This window comes from Hyaena hyaena, unplaced genomic scaffold (assembly GCF_003009895.1).
Source record: "Hyaena hyaena isolate Hyena2069 unplaced genomic scaffold, ASM300989v1 scaffold_168, whole genome shotgun sequence".
NCBI lineage: Eukaryota > Metazoa > Chordata > Mammalia > Carnivora > Hyaenidae > Hyaena > Hyaena hyaena.
Window position 1 is genome coordinate 2,505,710 of NW_024080800.1, and position 21,565 is coordinate 2,527,274.

A 21,565-nucleotide genomic window follows, 5' to 3' on the forward strand; every position below is an offset into this window, starting at 1 on the left:
ACAGTTTGGGAATTCCTCAAAAAGTTACATGTATAGTAGTTAGCATATTACCCAACCCCTCCTGGGTATAATACCCAAGAGAAATGAACACATTTGTCCATACAAGAACCAGTACAGGAATGTTCATATAGCATTACTTATAAAAGCCAAAAAGTGGTAACAACTCAAATGTCCAGCAGCTGATGAATGGGTAAACAAAATAGGTATACTCTTACAATGGAATATTATTCAGCCATAAAAAGGAATTAAGTACTGATACATGCTACAATGTGGATGAACCTTGAAAACATTATGCTAAGTGAGAGAAGCCAGTCACAAGACCATATTTATATAATTCCATGTATGTGAAATGTCCAGGTGCAAGTCCATATGGAAAAGGTAGACCAGTTGTTGCCAGGGTTTGCCAGGAGGGAGAAAGAAGAATGATGGGTTTCTTTTTGGGGTGATGAAAGTGTTCTAGAATTAGAGGTGATGATTGCGCAACTCTGAATAGAAGAAAAATACCACTGGAGTGTGTATATATATATGTATGTATATATATATATGTATGTATATATTTTAATTTTTTAAATGTTTATTTTTGAGAGAGAGCGTGAGTGGGGGACGGGCAGAGAGAGAGGGAGGCACAGAATCTGAAGCAGGCTCCAGGCTCTGAGTTGTCAGCACAGAGCCCGATGCGGGGCTGGAACCCACAGACTGAGAGATCATCTGAGCCCAAGTCCGAGCTTAACCGACTGAGCCATCCAAGTGGATATTTTTATATTTTTGTATCTTTTTAAAGGGTCAATTTCATGCTATGTGAATTATATCTCCACTTAAAAATAAAACTAAGTTTTTAAAAATTGCAGCGCTTTTAGAGACCTCTTCCATAAAGAGAGAATAGGACGAAATCCAACAGCAACAACCCAGACCAAGCACAAGATCAGCCACTCTTCCAGACCACGGACCGCAACCTGACCACGCCTTCAGGAGAAAGCAGTCTCGGCTTGGAGACCGCTGATTGGCTGAGCTTTAGGAGTGGGCGGGGCGCAAAGGGGCGCGTCCAGTCCTTCTCGCAGGGGAAGGGCGAGCCGAGGCCTTCGCTCGCGAGATTTTGCTGGTTCCGCATTTCGGGTCGGCAAGGTGGGGGTGGCGAGCGCAGTAGCTAGCACCAGCAAGACCCCCGGCTCCGAGCAGCGGCGCTCGGTGTTTCCGCTGGCGGAGATCTGAGGACTGTCCGCTTCCTCGTGGTTCCCGCGCGGGCTCCGAATCCAGACCGCGGCGGGGGCCAGCGGCCCCTCCCCTCTGAGGATAGAAGATGAGCTTCCTCTTGTAAGTGTGGCCGAGCCGAGGGCCCCAGAGCTGAAGGCCGAGGGCAAGGGCGAGCAAGGGGGCGAGCAGACGCCTGAGGCGAGGGCCGGGTCCCGGGGTCGGGGTCGAAGTGACTGTCGCTTGCTTTGCCATCCCTCCCCCCACCCCCGCGGGCCACGAGGGAGGCCCGGACGTGGGCCCAGGCTGACGGAGGTGAAGGTCGAGGCTAAGGAAGCGGAGCTAGAGGGTTGCGGAGTAGTGAGGCCCCGAGGCCGGTAGTGCCTCCAAACTTTTCCGCCCGAGCGCCCCTGAGGGCGGAGGGATGACCCAGGGGCGGAGCCCCGAACCCAGTAGCTGGGCTCCGGATTCCTCTCAAGTCTGGAGACGTCTAGTAATGATCAATTCTGACTTATCTTTTTACTCCACCGTTTATCAAGTTTTATTATCTTCAGTATTAAATTACTCCCGTGGAAAAACACTGCCCCAGGAAAACGGAGAGTGCTGCAGTTGGGGAAGCTTGAAGTTCAGCCTTGCATGCAGACTTCCGTCCAATGCGGATTCAGCCCATTGTGACTTTGTGTAGATTTTATTTATTCAGTTTTAAGTAATCTCTACACTCAGCGTGGGGCTCAGACTTAGAATTGCGAGGTCAAGAGTGGCATGCTCCACTGACTGAGCCAGCCAGGGGCCCCCGTGACTTTGTGTAATTAACTTTTCCTGGGTAGAATCCTATTTTAGAGCTAACGCCTGGGGCCCAAATGGGTCTTAAATAGAAACTTTTGTAAATTCTCTGAGGATTTAAACCAAAAAAATGTTCTTTTGAGAGAGAAAGAGAGAGAATCCCAAGCAGGCTCTGTATTGTCTGCACAGAGCCCCCGACTCAGCTCCATCTCAAAACCGTTAAGATCATGACCTGAGCCAAAATCCAGAGTCTGATGCTTAACCAGCTGAGCCACCCAGGCGCCCCTCTAATGATTCTTAAGCATATTTAGGTTTGGGAAGCATTGCTCCAGCATCTTATTATTTTCAGGTGGCTCTCTCTCCCTGGTACATTACTTAAATGAGCGTTGTGTGATCGAGTAAACATCTATCGCCCACATATTTGATATTTTCATTAAATTTATTATTAAATTGTATACTCTTCTGTAACCAGAGTTTACCCAGTTCCTTATTGTGAGAATGTTTTGCTTTGGGAAGCAAATTACACTCAGAGACTGAGTTTGTCCTTGCCAGCAATTTATTTAACCTAGGTTTGCTGTGAATTTCATAAGCCAGTTGCATACAGGATAATGTCTCTTAATAAGCTAATGAAATACTCCAGATCAGTGATAGATTATTTACACTATTGTTCCAGGCAAGGGGAGATGAAAGAAATAAAGTCCAAGTTTCGTTGAGGTCTGTGTTTCCAGGAGTCAGTACTGAGGAGAGGCTTAGCCAACCCAGAGTTGAGGTCCAGCTGCCAGCACAAAAGTAAAAGTTCCTTGTTGCCAGGGAACGATGGCGCTGGTGTTGACCAGCTGGGCATTTGCTTGGCAGGGGCTAATTGCCCCAGGGTTTACAGACAGCTGTTTAGATCATCAAAGTGTCTCCTTGCCCAGCCCCTGCACTCTTGAGGACTCCTCACAAATTCTTGGTAATTGGAGTCAAAGTGTTGCTTCTTCAGAAGTTTTCATTGGTAAGCCCCAGGGGGGGGGGTCCCTGAGCAGCTGTACTGCTGAGTTATGGGTGAGAACAGATTAGATGATGAAGTCTTGACACAGTTTACTTTTTTCTTATATGAAAACACAATTTACTTTATTCTTGTCTTTGTCATAAACAACTGGGTTAAAACAAACTTCGCTTGAGTCATTAACAAGTGGATTTGAAATCTTATCAAACCAATACCCACCAGAGAAATTTGTATTCTGTCTAGTATTTTGCTGTTATAAAATAGCACTGTGGAGAATATCTGCTCAAATCGTTTTTCCCCCGCCTGCCAATTACTTTTTAGGTGTATGGTTTACACAGTATGATTACCATGTCTGAAAGTTTGTATGACTTAGATTATAATTGTAAATTTCTATATTACTGGAACAGTCTCTCTCCCCTCCTCCTCCAAAGTCTTTCTCTTATGAGTAAATGTTTATAGTTAGTGGTTTGTTTGTGGATGCTCAGTTGCTTAGCTACTTTTTGGATCTAAATGTAAGGCTGTTTCTTTCTTTTAAACTTTGTTTGGTTGACAGGCATTTGAGTTCCCACTTTTTGGCTGTTAGGAATAACTCGGCTATGAACCTTTATGTATGGATTTTTGTGTTAGATGTACACGTTCATTTCTCATTCTTCCTGAGTGTAGAATGAGGAGTTATATAGTAACTGCGTTTAACCTTTTGAGGAACTGCCACACTTTTTCAAAGCCCTGCACCATTTTGCATTCCCACCAGCACTGCATGAGAGTTTCAATTTACCCACATCCTAAGTAGCACTTGTTAATTGTCTTTTTGATTATAGTCATCCTAAGTGGATGTGAAATATTATCTCATTATGATTTTTATTTGCATTTTCCTAATGACGGTCAGCATTTTTTTTTTTTTTTAATGCTACTGGCCATATGTATATCTTTTTTGGAGTAATGTCTATTTGAGTCTTGTGATCTTTTTAAATTTTTTTTTAACTGATTATTCAGTTTAGAGAGAGAGAGAGAGAGAGAGAGAGACAGTGCAAGTGGGGGAGGGGCAGAGAGAGAGGGAGACATAGAATCTGAAGCAGGCTCCAGGCTCTGAGCTGTCAGCACAGAGCCTGATGTGAGGCTCGAACCCATGAGTTGTGAGATCATGACCTGAGCCGAAGTCAGCTGCTTAAGCGACTGAGCCACCCGGGTGACCCTCTTGTGATCATTTTTAAATTGATTGGTTGTGTGTGTGTGTGTGTGTGTGTGTGTGTGTGTTGTTTTTGAGTTGGAAGAATTCTTTATCCTGGATACAAGTCCTTTATCACCTCTATGAATGGCAAATATTTCTCCCATTTTGTGAATTGTTTACACTGTGTTGATGGTACCATTTGAAGCACAAAAGTGTTAATTTAGATGAAGATCATATTGAATCTTGAGACGTCATTTCATGTTAGTTTTCTTTTTCTTAAGATTTTATTTTTAAGTAATCTCTACACCCAATATGGGGCCAAACTCAACTCTGATAGCAGGAGTTGCAGGCTTTTCCTACTGAGCCAGCCAGGAGACCCCTTTCTAACATTATGCATTTGTAGAATGGGCTTCTGCTGTACATTTGGTCCTTTAATATGTTAAACTATGTCTTGAGATCTTTCCATGTGAATACATGTAGGTCTATCTTGTTCTTAACTACTCTATAGTATTCCATGTTATGGATGTATCATGATTTATTTATTCCTCCACCGATTAGCTTTAGGATTGTTTCCACTTTTTTCACTGTTAAAACCAATTTTGGGAAGCATATCCTTATCCATATCTAGGAGAAATACCTAGAAGTAGAAGGGATGGAGTGAAAGTACTTCCGTGTTCATAGATATTGTTATATTGCCTTCCCAAAATATTAACACATTTTACACTTACACCAGGCGTATTAAAATACTAATTTCTCTTTTACCCTAGCTCATACTTAATGTAATTGTTTTAACTTTTGACACTCAGATTAAGATCATAACACTTGCCCTATCCTTGCACTTTTCAGAGAGTATTTTTATTTTCAGAACAATTCATGTCCCTAAAATTATGCCATGCTGCTTTCAGTCCTAAAAATTGATAATACGTTTACTTTCAACCTAACAGCAGCAGCCGCTCTTCCAAAACTTTCAAACCAAAGAAGAATATCCCTGAGGGCTCTCATCAGTATGAACTCTTAAAACATGCAGAAGCAACTCTAGGAAGTGGGAATCTGAGACAAGCTGTTATGTTGCCAGAGGGAGAGGACCTCAACGAATGGATTGCTGTTAACAGTAAGTTTTTTTTGTTTTTTAACAAATAGTTTATTGTCAAGTTGGTTTCCATATAACACCCGGTGCTCATCCCCACAAGTGCCCTCCTCCATGCCCATCACCCCCCTCCCCCCCACACCCATGAGTCCTCAGTTTGTTCTCAGCATTCAAGAGTCTCTCATGGTTTGCCTTTCTCCCTTTCCCCCACCATTTCCCCCCTTCTTCTCCCCCATGGTCCTCCGTTAAGTTCCTCCCTATCCACCTATATGTGAAAACATATGGTATCTGTTCTTCTCTGCCTGACTTATTTCACTCAGCATAACACCCTCAAGGTCCATCCATGTTGCTACACGTGGCCAGATTTCATTCTTTCTCATTGCCATGTAGTATTCCATCGTATAGATAAACCACGTCTTCTTGATCCATTCGTCTGTTGATGGACACTTAGGCTCTTTCCATGTTTTAGCTATTGTTAAAAGTGCTACTATGAACATTGGGGTACATGTGCTCCTATGCATCAGCATTTCTATATCCCTTGGGTAAATTCCCAGCAGTGCTATTGCTGGGTCATAGGGGATGTTAACAGTAAGTTTTAATAACGTTCAGCTTTGCTGATTTTTAGGAACATTTTGCCAACATTTTTTTGTTAATGAATTTTCTTTATAGTTCTAACTGTTGTAGTATAATGCTGTACCTGTGAAGAAACTCAGAAGTACAAATACATTAGAAACTGTGCTGTTCTCTTCAGAGTACTTGGTTGTAACCTGTGTGGTTGAGTAGAGAGACCGGAGAAGAAATGTTGAGTGCTTTGGGGTAATTTCTCAGGATAGAATGGTATGAATTGCTGAGCAAGGTCAAATAAAAGATTGGAATGCTAAATTCTACCTGTGGTGGGCCATGACTTCTTAGGGAACGCATCTGCACAGCTGCACCCCCATTCCCAGCAGCCCTCATCTGCCTGCGTATACACAAGTCAATTGCAGTTCATATGGGCAGTCACTTGATTGTTGTGACTTAGGAGTAGTCAGAAGGAAATTAAGAGAGTGGGAGAAAACAGGAGGCGCCCATGAGCTAAAAGTCGCTCTTGAGTTCAAGATATGTACTGAGGCTAGAGATTTGAATATTTGAGCCTGTCATTTCTTTTTTTTAATTTTTTTTTTTTTTTTTTTTTTTTAATTTTAGAGAGTGCGTGTGTGTGAGTGGGGAAGAGGGGCGGCAGGGGAGAGAAAGAGAAGCTTAAGCAGGCGTCACCTCAGCACAGAACCCAATGTGGAGCTCGATCCCGGGACTCCGGAATAGTGACCTGAGCCCACCTCAAGAGTCAGATGCTCAACCAACTGAGCCACTCCGGTGCCCCAAGCCTGTCATTTCTTAGATCAGTGCTGGGTGATAAGGTTTAAATCTATTAGGAACTTGAGATGTTCCAGGAATTTTTAAACTTCTTAATGGAAAATTTCAAACATACAGAAGTAGAGAAACTAGTATAGTGAATTCCCAGGCATCCATTATCAAGTTTCAACAGCTGTCAATTCATGGCCAATTCATGCTTCTGTATCTCACCCTGATTATTTTTTTCTTTTGATATTTTCATTCCTCCCTCTCCAACTCCCTCCCTTCCCACCTCTCCCCACTCTTGTTCTATGTTTGGAGGCCGACCCACCTCTCCCTGATTGATTTGAAGTGAATCCCAAATATATTTCATCTATAAATATTCCATATCTCTAAAAGGCAAGAACATCACCTTTTAAAGATAATGACAGTACTTTCATTCCTTTATGTGAGTCAGTGTTTACATCTTCCCTGATTGTCTTATAAATGTTTCTTTTTAAAAAAACTTTTTTTTAATGTTTTATTTATTTTTGAGAGAGAGAGACCGAGCATGAGTGGGGGAGGGACAGAGAGAGAGGGAGACACAGAATCCGAAGCAAACTCCAGGCTCTGAGCTGTCAGCATAGAGCCTGACGTGGGGCTTGAACTCACAAGCTGTGAAATCATGACCTGAGCCAAAGTCGGGCGCTTAACTACTTAACCAGCTAAGCCACCCAGGCACCCCCCGCCCCTGTTCTTTTAAACCTTGACTCAAATTATCATCTGTTACTCTGAAGGCATCCGTTGGCTTTCTTTAGCCTTTGATTTTTGAGACTTTTTGCTTTAGGTCAGCTGTTTTCAAAGCTTTTAGTATCAGGATCCCTTTATTCTCTAAAAAATTATCAAGAACCCCAAAGAGCTTTTAATTATGTAGGTTATATCTAGTGATACTGTGTCAGAAATTGAAACTGAGAAGTTTTACATACTTTTTTAACTTTTTAAAAATAACCCATTGCATGTTAACATAAATATATTTTTATGAAAAATGACTGTTTTCCAAACTGAATTTTAGTGATAAGTATGGCACTGTCTTACTTGTTTGGAAATCTGTTTTCATGTTTGGCTTAATGGGAGACAACTGAATTGTCCTGTCCACTTGTGCATTCAGTCTGTTGTGATGTCTCCCTTTGGGAGCCTCTGGACAACTCCACTGTGCCTCCTGAGAGAATGAGAGTGAAGCGAGCTGTTGAAATGCTCTGACCTCACAGATGCCCCTTGAAACTAGGGGGGGATCCCTAGCCCACGTTTTGAGAACAGCTGCTTTAAACCAATAAACCAGCCTGCCATCTGGGCATACTCTTTGTTTTGAATGAATATTGAGTGCCTGTTACTTTCTTAGAAACATGACTCATTAAGAGGAAGGTTTATAATCACGGGAGTTTTATATAAAAATCCTTTTGACAAGGTGAAACTTTTTTATCTACTTGATTTTTAAGAAACTTGGAAAAGCCCTCGTTGGTTTTTAGGTACTCCTTTAGAAAGGGAACTGAAACATTTTTTAAAACTTCGCAAGGCTTGTGTGGGTTTTTTGCAGAGGAACATTTCACTCAGATAAGTTCAGTACTTACCCCTCCCTCCTCCATTTTCTTCCATATCTAGCTGAAGCCCCTGTAGGAAATGCTCTCTGACTGACTACCTTAGCCCCTCAAGATGTTGTCTTTTCTCTGGGCTCTTACATGTTGTACTCATTCTTTCAATTTTGTCCCTTTTCTTAGCCGGAGTCTCTGAGGCAAGGGGTATTATCCCATGTCCTTCTTATGTTCTCAGCATGCATTAGGCTTCAGGTTTGTTTTTTTTTTAATTATTTTTGGGAGAGCACAAGCGGGGGAGGGGTAGAGAAAGGGGACAGAGGATCGGAAGCAAGCTCTGCACTGACAGGCTGACAGCAGCAAGCCCAATTTGGGGCTCGAACCCACAAAGCATGAGATGATCTGAGCCGAAGTTGGACCCTCAACTGACTTTGCCACCCAGGTGCCCCTAAGCTTCGGGTTTTTTATATTTTAAAATGCCTGTTAATATAGCTGATACACCTTCTCCTTCCAGTATATTCCACAACACTTTCTCCTAACACAAATGGTATTGTCTGATCCAGATTGATAGGAAGCAATAGATTTTTTTATTCCCTTGGACATAGTCAAATTCTATATTCTAATGATCCAGTAGTCATCATTAAGTTACAATTATCCATAATGTTTTATTTTCCGGTTCTTCTATGCTGGTTAAAAACTTAGTATATTAAAATGAATGTTTATTAAAAGTTAACTTTATTTAAAGTTAAGTAAACAACTTGAGAAGAAACAACTTAAAAAGAGAAGAGAATTTGCATTATCCCTGGATTGTTGAATCTCCTGAGAATTTATTCAGGAACTTGAAGGCATTGTCATTTTTCTTCAGCTGAGAGGTCTGATGTTTTATTGTGTTTGCACAAACACTTTAACACAATTTTCCTGTTATCTTTCCAGCTGTGGATTTCTTCAACCAGATTAACATGTTATATGGAACTATTACAGAATTTTGCACTGAAGCAAGTTGTCCAGTCATGTCTGCAGGTCCAAGGTACATATACTGCCTATTACATAGGTATTCAAAGTACTAAATAAAGCTAACAACTAATTGATATAAATCAAATTATAAAGCTTTTTTGTTTTTCTTATCTATTTGCTTGTATAAAAGTAGTTCAGTTTTATGAGTTCTTTAATACTTATAAGCTTTTAGTTATTAAATATTTTGGTATGTGGTATTTAGTATTTAATTGCGTTATAGTAAGTAATGTTCAATTTCTTCTTGTCTTTATTTAGTGTTAATTACTTCCAAATTGTGCTACTTTAATTATCTGGCTTAAAGATGCTAGGTTTTAAAAGTCTGACTATAGGGGCGCCTGGGTGGCTCAGTCAGTTAAGCATCCGACTTCGGCTCAGGTCATGATCTCACAGTTCGTGGGTTCGAGTTCCACGTTGGGCTCTGTGCTGACAGCAAGCTCAGAGCCTGGAGCCTGTTTCGGATTCTGTGTCTTCCTTTCTCTCTGACCCTCCCCTGTTCACACTGTCTCTCTCTGTCTCTCAGAAATAAATAAAAAACATTAAAAAATTAAAAAAAATAAAAGTCTGACTATAAGGCAGAGAAAGACAATGTTTTTCATATGTTTTCACTCATATGTGGAACAGGAGAAACTTAACAGAGGGCTATAGGGGAGGGGAAGGGGAAAAAAAGGGAGGGAGGCAAACCATAAGAGACTCTTAAAATACTGAGAACAGACTGAGGATGGATGGGGGTGGGGGAGAGGGGAAAATGGGTGATGGGCATGGAGGAGGGCACTTGTTGGGATGAGCACTGGATGTTATATGGAAACCAATTTGACAATAAACTATATTAAAAATGAATAAATAAATAAGTAAATAAAAGTGACTATAGAGGCACCTGGGTGGCTCAGTCGGTTAAGCATCCAACTTTGGCTCGGGTCATGATCTCAGAGTTCATGAGATCAAGCCCTGCCTTGGGCTGTGTACTCTCAGCGCGGAGTCTGCTTGGGATTCTCTTGCTCCTTCTCTGCCCATCCCCAGCTTATGAATGTGTGTGTGCATGCTTGCTCTGTCTGTCTCTCTCAAAATAAACTTTTAAAAAAAAGTTTGTAATAAATTTCAAGAAATATTAAGAAACATGGAACTCTTTATCACCTGTAATGTTAAGTCAAGGTGCAGTGGGATTAACGTTTTAGTGTGTTTCTTTCCAGTCTTTTTTTCTAATAATAAATGACTGTTTTATGTGATGATAGAGGGTATCGAGATATTTACCCCTTGGAAAAAAATTGTCCTTCCTTATTTGATACAGGTATAAAGGGAAAAAAAACCCAAATGAGTTTGTAGTCCTATTTAATAATTTTTTATAAATCTTTATTAATTTTTGAGAGAGCGGGGGAGAGAGAGACGGACTACAAGTGGGGGAGGAACTGAGAGAGAGGTTGACACAGAATCCAAAGTGGGCTCCAGGCTCTGAGCTGTCAGCGCAGAGCCTTACACAGGGCTCGAATTCACCAACCGTGAGATCATGACCTGAGCTGATGTCAGAAACTTAATTGATTGAGCTACCCAGACACCCCAAGTTTATAGTCCTATTTTTAATTACAGTATTTTGGAGGGATGTTTTTATTAATCATTTTAGCTCAGCAAAGGGAGAAAGAGATGCATGCCTGACAGTGTTCTTTAGTACCCTCTCCAAGAAACAGTCTTAGTATCTTGACTCTGTTGTTGATACTTTGATGGCCAACTATTGCAGAATGGGTGTGGATGCATCAGTCTGTTATGCAGTCCTCAGCACCCTCTGCCTGGAATGTTAGTTCCTTTATCTTTCCTAGGGCTATGTTAAAAAAAAATCCATTCTGGCACTGTCAGCTGCCACATTATCCTCCTTTTCTCTTTCAATTGTAACTATCATATTTCAGGATAATTCTGTAGGGAACTTTAAGTAATCTTCAGTAGAACTGGGAGGTAATTTACTAAAGTTGTATGTGACATCTGTTGAGAAAATGTGGACCTACTTTGATTACAAGTTGTACATTTGGTAATGTTTTTGAAAACTCCTATCAATAAAACATTTTCTCCCCAGATATGAATATCATTGGGCAGATGGTACCAATATTAAAAAGCCAATCAAATGTTCAGCACCAAAATACATTGACTATTTGATGACTTGGGTTCAGGATCAGCTTGATGATGAAACTCTTTTTCCTTCCAAGATTGGTAAGTTATAATGTTGAACTGTTTTTCTTTTTAACTGATAAATGCGTTGCATGTTCTTTTTAATACTCTGTTAAAAAAAAAGTAACAAAGACTGCTAGATTCTTCTCCAAAAAGATTGTACATGTAAACTTCCTCCAGTGTTGTTTGTGTCTGCCTGTGTTTCTTCACTAATACTTGTTGGCTACTCAATTTTTATTCCTTTCAATTTGGGTAGACTGATTTGGTTTATTGATCATTGTTTTTTGTTTCTATCCTTTGTCCATTTCTTTGTATGGTAAGGATATTAGCTTGTTGTTGTATATGTCGTATGTATTTTCTCCCAAGTTGCCTTTTGTCTAATTTTGGAGGTATTCTTGGTCTATGTAACTTTATTTATTTATTTTTTTTTTTTAAAGGTTTTATTTATTTCTGAAAGAGAGAGACAGAGACAGAGAGAGACAGCATGAACAGGGGAGGGTCAGAGAGAGGGAGACACAGAATCTGAAACAGGCTCCAGGCTCTGAGCTGGCAGTCAGCACAGATTCTGATGTGGGGCTCGAACCCACGAACTGTGAGATCATGACCTCAGCCGAAGTTGGATGCTCAACCGACTGAGCCACCCAGGCGCCCCGTAACTTTCTTATTTTGTCCTATTGATCTTTTCCTTTAAAGTGTGGATTTTAATACAGTGATTAGAAAGGTTTTCCCTATTTCAAGAAACATGTGTCCATGTTTCCACGTAGTACTTTCGTGGTTTTGTTTTTATGTTTAAATCCTTGTTCTTGCCAGAAATTTTTTTCTCAAGTCTCCCTCCATTTTTTTCCAGTTATAAAGGCTAATCAGGGGCGCCTGGGTGGCTTAGTCGGTTAAGCGTCCGACTTTCGCTTAGGTCATGATCTTGCGGTTCGTGGGTTTGAGCCCCGCGTCGGACTCTGTGCTGACTGCCAGCTGAGAGCCTGGAGCCTATTTTTCGGAGTCTGTATCTCCCTCTCTCTCTGACCCTCCCCTGCTCACGCTGTCTCCCTCTCCCTCTCCTAGAAAAAAAGAAAAATTAAAAAAAAAAAAAAAAAAGGCTAATCAGTTTGTCCAACACCATTTATCAAATACATGTGTCTTTTCTCCCCAGATTATCTTATGTGTACACCAGGTTGCCAATATAATTTGGAGTCTTTCATTCTCTTTATCTGTTCCTATAGGAATTCCACAGTGTTTTAATAATCATAGCCATAGATCTTTGAGCATCTTGTAGGGGTAGTCTCTCTTCCTTGCTCTTCTTTTTCAGAATATTCACAGCTATTCTGGGATATTTGTTCTTCCAAAGAACTTAGAATCATTTTGGCAAGGTAAAATAAAAATATTTATGAGATTTTGATTATTATTTCATTCATGTTGTAGATTAATATAGGCAGTCTTGTTCTCTTGACAATACTGAGTCTTTCTACCCAAGAACAAGATATAGTTCTTCATTTATTCATGTCTTTAATTTCTTACTCTTACACAGTTCTGTAGTTTATTTTAATCCTTCAAGTTCCTTAAGTTTATCCCTAGACATTCTGTGTTTTTATAATTGATATCTGCCTTCCAAATATTGTTTAGTATATAGGAAAGCTGTTGGTTTTCATATAAATTTTTACATAAATTGACCATCGATTCTGATTATTTAGTTGTTTTGGGTTGGTTTTCTTCAATTTTTGAAGTATGCAATCACATCATATTAAGATAATATTAATTTTGCCTCTTCCTTTTTGATACGGATGTTTCTTACGTAACTCTTACCGAATTGCCCCCGAGTAGTGCTGAGTAACAGTGATGATGGCAGACATCCTTTTGTTTCCTTACTTTGATGCAAGTGCTTCTAGCACTTCAGCATTAAACAGGAATCTTGTTTTTGCTTAGAGGTGTGGTGAATTTTTAAAAATAGTTGTTACCTTTTATGATATTTTCCCAGTGTCTACTGTTGGTCACCATAAGGTTTTCTCTAGTATATGTATATTTTTAATGTTTTACTGGAATCGTGTTTTTTATTTACTCATATTTCGATCAAGATTTTGGCATCACTGTTCATGAGTTTACTGCTTGTCATTTTCAGTTTAAGAATGTCTTATGAGCAACAGGTTGGATTCTGTCTTGTCTGTTCTGCTGCAAATAATGAGAAATTTTGGCTTATGAATAACAAAGCTACTTTTCAGTTCTAGAGGCTAGAAGTCCAAGATCAGGGTGCCAGCATAGTTGGGTCCTGGTGAAGGCCCACTTTTGGGTCTCAGACTGCTGACTTCTCACCTAGTCTTCACATGGTGGAAGGGAACCAGCAAAAGTTCTTTGGGGCCTCTTTTATAAGGGCACAATCCCACTCATGAGGGCTCGGTGCTTGTGGCCTAATCCCTCCCAGAGTTCTGCCCCCTAATAGCATCATCTGGGGGTTAGGATTTCAACATAGGAATTTTGAAGGGATACACACACTCAGATCATGACAGATTTCCTTTTTGCAATCTAATCAGTGGTTCTTTTGGGGGAAAAGCTTGTTATCACGTTACACCTGGTCTGTTTGCTGTTGGCCAGCCTTTCCATTTTATTATTAAACCTTTTATTTCCTCTCTCACTGATTCTTTATTGTATATTGACTGTGCTCGAATGTTTCTGTTAAATTCAGCTTGGAAAGTGCTTGGTTTGAAACAAATTACTTACAGTTCTTTATTCATTAGAGAATATCTTCCCATTTATGGAAGACAAAAAATACAACTTTATTCTCTTTTCTCAGCTTTCTATTCTTTAGTAACTTGGCCTAATGTTCTGGAATCCTTTCTCCCTCAATTAGGCTGTTATCCACATTTTCTGCCAATAATTGGATAGGATTGTTTATTTCTCATTTTGAACTAATACATCCAAATTATTACTATTCCTCTTATTAGCAAGATGCATATTTGTAAATTCTCAGAAAGGAGTTTGACTTAAAAATCCATCTCTTCAATATGGGAATACAAGACCCAGTCCAGAAAAACATGCCCACAAGCTCCAGGATTATGTCTGAAAACGCAAGTTGTTAGGGGCACCTGGCTGGCTATGTCAGTAGAGTATGTGACTCTTAATCTCAGGGTTGTGAGTTCAAGCCCCACATTGGATCTAGAGCTTACCTTAAAAAAAAAAAAAAAAAAAAGTTTAAAACAAAATGAAAATGCAAGTTGTTAGCCAAGACTGATGGGGCAGAAACCAGAAAAATTAGCTTGCAAGAGCAAAGTACATTAAATTTCAGGCTATTAGGGACTGTTTGAGAAATAATATGCAGGAAAGGAAAAAGTGTTTTCACCTTTCTGAAAGATTGAAGAAAGGAAAATGTTTCTGGACTAGTGTTGTGGAGTAGCCGTTAAGACCATCTGTTCTAGGTTATTTTGAAAGCTGATAACTTCTTACATGTTTATGTACTGTACCCGTGCCACTGTATTGTCTTCTGTCCCTGTTTTAAGACTTTGGTCTTGTCAGGTGGAATTCTCAGGAATTGAGACACACCCCCACCTACACTGCTTGGAGGGACATTGGCAAACCATATCTCAGTTCATTTCTAAGGAAGTGTTCATTTTCTTTGCAAAATGGTGAGGTGTCCTTCTTCCCTTTTCAGGAAGTGTATCTGTCTTGTACTAGAGGGAAATGAAAATAGCACTTTGAAAAGATAGAATCAAAAGTTGGGGACTCCCAATTTAAGGAAGAAAACTAGTGTTTCAGAGTAACTCAGAAGATAAAAATACTTTATTTGTAGACCATAGATTATAATGCCTTTTTCTCTTAGAATTTTCATTCCTAGTTGAGTGTATGTGTGAATATAAAAATTTTTTAGAGTTACAAATTACAAAAATAAAATTTTTTATTTATAGTCAAAATACTTATTCTTGTTACATTTAATCTTAGGAAGAAACTCTAGTGTTAAATAGCTAAAATTATGTTTATTTTAAATTTGATTCAACAGCACCTCATAGACTTGGTGTCTATTAGTCCAAGGCAGTCAGAACAAGTGTGTTATGTGAGGATACCTCATATTTGTTTGGGTTTTTTTTTACTTTGTCTTTTAAAAAAATATATGGAAAACAGGCTTATATTTGTGAATGTGTATGTATTGGAGTTGCATATGGCAGTTTCTAAACTTTCTGCTGTTCAGTTAGATAAAAGACCAATTGACATATATATATATGTATGTATGTATGTATGTATGTATTTGCTTACAGGTGTCCCATTTCCCAAAAACTTTATGTCTGTGGCGAAGACCATTCTAAAGCGCCTGTTCCGGGTTTATGCCCATATTTATCACCAGCACTTTGATTCTGTGATGCAGCTGCAAGAGGAGGCCCACCTCAACACCTCCTTTAAGCACTTTATCTTCTTTGTTCAGGTAAGTTGAACCATGTTTATTTCTTTGTCCTTTGTCTTGGACACATTTGATTGGTAATTTTTTTTTTTTAATTTTTTTAAATTTATTTTTAGGAGAGAGAGAGACAGCGTGAGCAGGGGAGGGTCAGAGAGAGAGGGAGTCACAGGCTGAAACAGGCTCCAGGCTCTGAGCTGGCAGTCAGCACAGAGCCCGACGCGGGGCTCGAACCCACGAACTGCGAGATCATGACCTAAGCGAAAGTCGGACGCTTAACCGACTAAGCCACCCAGGCGCCCCTTGATTGGTAATTTTAATAAAGAGCAATTTTTAGAGTTGTCTAATTTATAGACATAGAGTGAAAGTATAAGCAGGATTCTCTCTTTTCTCTTTTCTGGGTTATTTCATTGGTGTGCATAGCAACATAGGAACTCTTCCCTCCCCCTTTTCGGGCCTTCTGCCTCTGGCTCCCCCTGCTGGGTCTCTGGTTAGGGTGTGACAAGGAGCAGCAGAAACCCAGGACAGCTTTCCATACCCTCCTGTTCCATCGCCATTGCCGAGTGAAGGGAAACTATGAAGAAACATCTGCAGTTGGGTTGTTTCATGAGATGGCTGTGTCTGGAAGAAAAACTTTTGGAAGAACTTGTTAGCTCCTCTCTCGGTTTAAGCTTCCAGAAGTACCATTTCAGGCCAAGTCTTATGAAGTCATCAGCTAGAAACTTCAAGAAGGACCACCCCTTTTAGGGATGTGGCCTATTACTTATGGGCCCTTAATTGAAATTGGAACTTGTAAAAATCAAAATAGGGGCGCCTGGGTGGCTCAGTTGTTTAATCTTCTGACTCTTGATCTCGGCTCAGGTCATGATGTCACAGTTCGTGGGGTTGAGCCCCACATCAAGCTCTGCACTCACTGGGATTCTCTCTATCCCTTTCTCTGCCCTTCTCCTGCTTTCTCTCAAAATATATAAAAAAGGAGCATTTAAAAAATAAAAATAATTCACATTGTTTGAAAAATATATTAAGGCAGCTTTAGAGACATATAATTCTGTATGCAGAATGCTAGACACTGTTTTTTGGTAGGAAAGCCAGTAGTTTTTTAGTAGATCTTGCGTATTTCTTTCATAAGTGCCACATAAAGGAGAATGTCCTGTGCTCTTCTTGGTCTTCCTTCTGAGATTGTTGCACAGCAGTTATTACAGGTCTAGTCTGGTGCTGATACAGATGTAGAGGTACAGATAGAGGGTGGGAGTGTAGTACAGCTATAGAATAGACACAGACAGGGGTGCCTGGGTGGCTCAGTCAGTTAAGCGTCCGACTTCAGCTTACGGTTTGTGAGTTCAAGCCCTGCATCGGGCTCTATGTTGACAGCTCAGAGCCTGGAGCCTGCTTCCGATTCTCTGTCTCTCAAAAATAAATAAACATTAAAAAAAAAAAAAAAAGACACCATATAGATGTAGGTAGAATATAACTCTACGAAAGAAATAGATCCACAGCCCAGGAGGTAGCCGCTATCAAAAGTTCATCCTATAGTTTTAAGATCATTTCCCTGTAAATGCAAACATAGATACAGTTTTGATTTTAATGTTTAACTCATTAAAAGAATAATGAGTGAAGATCATGCTAATACATCCAGTTGTTTATTTAGTCAGTCTTCCTATATTTAAAAAAAAAAATGAATAAAAATGATACCATTTAAAAATGTTTACAGGGGTGCCTGGGTGGCTCAGTTGGTTGAGCGTCCGACTCTTGATTTTGGCTCAGGTCATGATCCCAGGGTCGTTGGGATCGAGCCCTGCATCGGGTTCTGTGCTGAGTATGGAACCTGGTTGGGATTCTCTGTCTTTCCCTCTGCCCCTCTGCCCTGCTCGGGTGCGAGCACACTCTCTCTCTCCCTCTCTCAAAAAAAAAAAAAGTTCACAGAGATGATTTCATCATTTTTTTGGATTTCAGAAAACTAGGGTTAGGAATCCCTTCTCTGACATTTGTGGAGTTTTAATGTTAGATATGTTTTTAAATTTTGTTTTCCTTCTCTTTTTTAGGAGTTTAATCTGATTGATAGGCGTGAGTTGGCACCTCTTCAGGAACTAATTGAGAAGCTTGGATCGAAAGACAGATAAATGTTTCTTCTAGAACACAGTTACCCTCTTGCTTCATCTGCTAGAACTCTCTCATTGCTATCTGTTATAGACTAGTGATACAGACTTTAAGAGAACAGGATAAAAAGACACCTGTTGTTTGTATCTACTGCTAAAATTGTCCCAAAGGTAGGTTGGCCTAATCCTTCAGTGAGAAATTCAAGACACGCCTGAATCTGAGGCACTATGTGACCACTCCTGTTATTGTCAGAGTCATACTTGGTTGTAATATGTGATGACTAACATGTAGTCTATTAGTTTATTTATGTTTTTACTGAAGACAGTGTGCTTCAGGTAACAGCATAATGCTATTGAGAATTCCCAGCAATAATTTATTAACAGGTTTCCAGAGCAAATTACCTAATAATGCAATCAGATCAGTTTTATTCTGCTTTTATTTACAAACAGAAGAGTTTTTTTAAGTTTCCTTAAGATTTAGGACATTTGTGTGTTACTTTGGATATCCTTTTAGTTTGAAGTTTGTATGCTAGTGTTTTTATAGGTTTTTATATATTTAGAATATATAGATGTGTTTATTTTTTCAAAATCCATGGTTGCATTTTAAATCTTCCTATCACCTGAGTGGTTGGTATGGGAGTAACCAGAGTTATTTCTAAAATGACTTTATTTTTTAATCTTTATTTGGGATTTTATTTACATAAACCTGTTTAAATTTTTAGGAGTGTGTATATCAGAAATAATTTTCTTAAAGCATGTAAGGATAGTCTTTTGCATTTTTATTTTGAAATGCTTCATTCATTTTAATTTGAATAGGTAGCTTATGGCTGAGAAAAAGACTGCAAAAAATTATAACAAATTTAGGTCTCAGAACCACTATTCTCATTCATGTTTTTCAGAGGCCTTGAAATTCTGGATAGGAGAATGGAAGAAAGTACTCAGAGTACTTGATTATTTTCTTTTGAGTGTCCTTTAAAAAAACAAAAAATAATTACTTCTACATGTTTTTATTGTGACTTGAGACTTAGTTCAGAGTAGTATAGAAATACCTAAACTTTATCCCAATAGGGGTAAAAGTTAGGGAAGACCATAATAAAAAACCTTGAAGGTGTACACATCTTATTTTATAATGCAGTTTAAGTTTGGTGTGCTACCTTGTGTGTGTGTGTGTGTGTGTGTGTGTGTGTGTGTGTATGTGTGTTTTGAAAGGAAACAAAATGGGAGGAATACGTAAAAAATCTTACTTCAAGTAGTCCAAGGATGGATTGAGTCCTCCTAGGGGTTTAATCCTGTTTTAATTGTTTTTGTATCAAAACTTGAAATTCTGTTGGGATAAAAAGAATCTTCCCCTTTAGTGAAATAAAGGCCGTTAGGTTTCTAGGATGTAGTGAACTCCAGCCAGACCAGTGCTGCTCTGAGTTCGTCTGCATACTGGATTTCAGAGCTGTGATTTTTGCAGAGTACTCACCAATTCCCTTGATGGTTTTGATGAAAGGTTAGATTTGTTAGGGTTTTTTGTTATTTATTTTTATTGTCCCACTAAAGTATAAAGAATTGCTTAGGAACTCCATTTTTATAATAATTCAGTTTCATATCCAGATATCCAGAATTTTAAAGGAAATAAAACATTTCATCTATTTTAGGCTGAAACCATACATCATTTCAGGAATTAAGAAGTGAGATAATGAATCCCTCATGAAAAAAAGAGAAAAGCCATCTGAAACATTCCACAATCCATGTTTTAAGCTTATCCAAAGGTCCCTGTCAGGTGTCCTGTGTGTTCATGTTAACAAGAAAGCAGGTTTCTAGATGCCACCTAGAACATTATTGCCTCTCAACTTTGGCTTTAATTAAGTCTTCAAGGAATGAAATTATATTTCTCAACTAGGGTTGTACTTTTCATCATTTCTAATATTTCATGATTCTTAAACAAAAGAGTTCTCCCTTTTCTCCATTTATTTTCAGTGCCAGGAATCCGCCCTCTCTTCATGACTCCCTCCCAAAGTGAACCAAAGGTGGTCACACGCTAGACATAAATAAAAAAGTTATTGCTAATTTAAGATTCAGAACGTCCTTTTTAAAAAAAAGAAAAACCGTTACCAGGCTCCCAGGCTAATCCAACAATGCACCTAACCATGAAGTTAACACTGATTTGTTTACATCTAAAGCGGGGGAGTAGAGGGCAGGAAGACCGGAGAATGGGGAGAGGATGAAGCCCTCCTCACTGGGCTAGAGGGCCAGCATTTGAGAAGCGTTGGAAGAAATCAGTCTGTCTCGGACTCTTCTCTCTTGTGGTTTATCTCCCTGTGCCCAGGGTCTGCCTGTTCTACATCAGAGGTCACCTCCTGTCGGTGTCTGCTGCTCCTCACCCTTGGGTAGTCATGGGGTGGAGAGTGCTTGCTAAATCACGCAGGTTGTCCTATGGCACTCTCATTTCTGGGCCTTTAAAAAAACTTTTGGACGATGATGTCCAGGTCTTTGTTTAAATATTGAAACTTCCTTGTTACTATGGTTTTTGTTTTGATAGCCAAAGGTATCTATCCTTTCTTCTCCAGACTGTGAATAGAGTGATTTTAGAGGGCCACCAGCTAACAAAGTATTTCCTTTCATCTTAGACTTGTAGAGCCCTAGCTTCTGTAGCTACCTGCTTGAGAAATGCAAATCTGTGCTTCTTCATCATGCCTTTGATAACAAAGCGAAAGCTTCCCTAGTAGGTCAGAGGCATGAAAAGCAGTTGGTTGGTGCTTTTAACTTTTGCAGACATTGTTGAGGTTTTCTGATTATAACATTGACTTTTCTCTGTGAGCAGTGGGGTTGTACTAGAAGTGGAGCTTCTAAACATAACATCATTACCTCACCAACAGAAACAAATCAGCCCTGAAGAGTACAAGGCTCAGAAATCTGTTTCTGAGCGGCAACAGCCAGGGTTCTGGTGTTAGACGCCTGGCTATGGGAGGCTGTCTCCTGGCAGCACAACTGTGGCCTGAAAAATGCTGGCTGAGACCCCAAACACTGAGCACCTTCAACAGAGATGTTATTTCCTCCTGGAATTAGTTCAGTAAGTGGATTTGGTTTTTGCTGTTGTAGAATCCTGTCAGAGAGGGAAGATGGTTGTCCCTCAGTCTTCCTTGTGTGTTTGCGTTAGCTTTTGATATTTCAGGCCATAAAAGGCTTTTGGGGATGATATTACATGTGATAGCAGTGACTTTATTGGAGCGACTGCATTGAAATTCACATGGATTTTCTCATTCTCAGATTCTCTTCCAACAAGTGTTATGTAAATCCAAAATGGATTACCAGCATGCTGTAGGTTTTTTATAGAACATTCTATGTTTGGTCTACTTCAGAAATAGTTTGCATAAGTTAGTCTTGGTTACCATCTAAAATATTTTTAAATGTTCTTTACATGAAAATTTATGTTGTATTTTTAAACCTTTAGGGGCTTTATCTATTTTTCTAAGTCAGTTAATTGTACTTTTAAAGAAAGTATTTTGTATCTACTTTTGTAATAACTTCATCAGAATAAAATATATTAAAAGAAATGACTGATTACAGTATGTCTTAACACACATTTTTATTTAAATGTAAAACTTGAGATTTTTGCTTCTATGGATGGAAGGTTGTCTTTTGCCTATTATTTAGTAACTAAATTGTTTCCTTAACTCTTAGAAGAAAAGGAAGTCCCTAAATAAATATTCTATAACACCAGGGCCCCACCCCAAGAAACAAAGTAAGCCTATGATTACAAGTGGCTGAAACCTATCCCAGACAAAAACATTAGTAGTCTCCTTTCTCCTGAGCTAACTTGAGCTGGGACT

The 21,565-nt window shown here is 39.4% G+C and overlaps 1 protein-coding gene across 1 annotated transcript; it reads left to right on the forward strand.

The window, feature by feature from the left end:
* Positions 1-1,108: 1,108 nt before the first annotated feature.
* MOB1A (MOB kinase activator 1A) lies at positions 1,109-20,606 on the forward strand. The gene is made up of 6 exons (XM_039240130.1): positions 1,109-1,311; positions 5,072-5,238; positions 9,048-9,141; positions 11,188-11,321; positions 15,515-15,678; positions 17,694-20,606. Exons 1-6 carry the CDS (start codon positions 1,298-1,300, stop codon positions 17,769-17,771), a joined length of 651 nt encoding a protein of 216 aa, XP_039096061.1. The 5' UTR covers positions 1,109-1,297; the 3' UTR covers positions 17,772-20,606.
* The last annotated feature ends 959 nt before the right edge of the window (positions 20,607-21,565 follow it).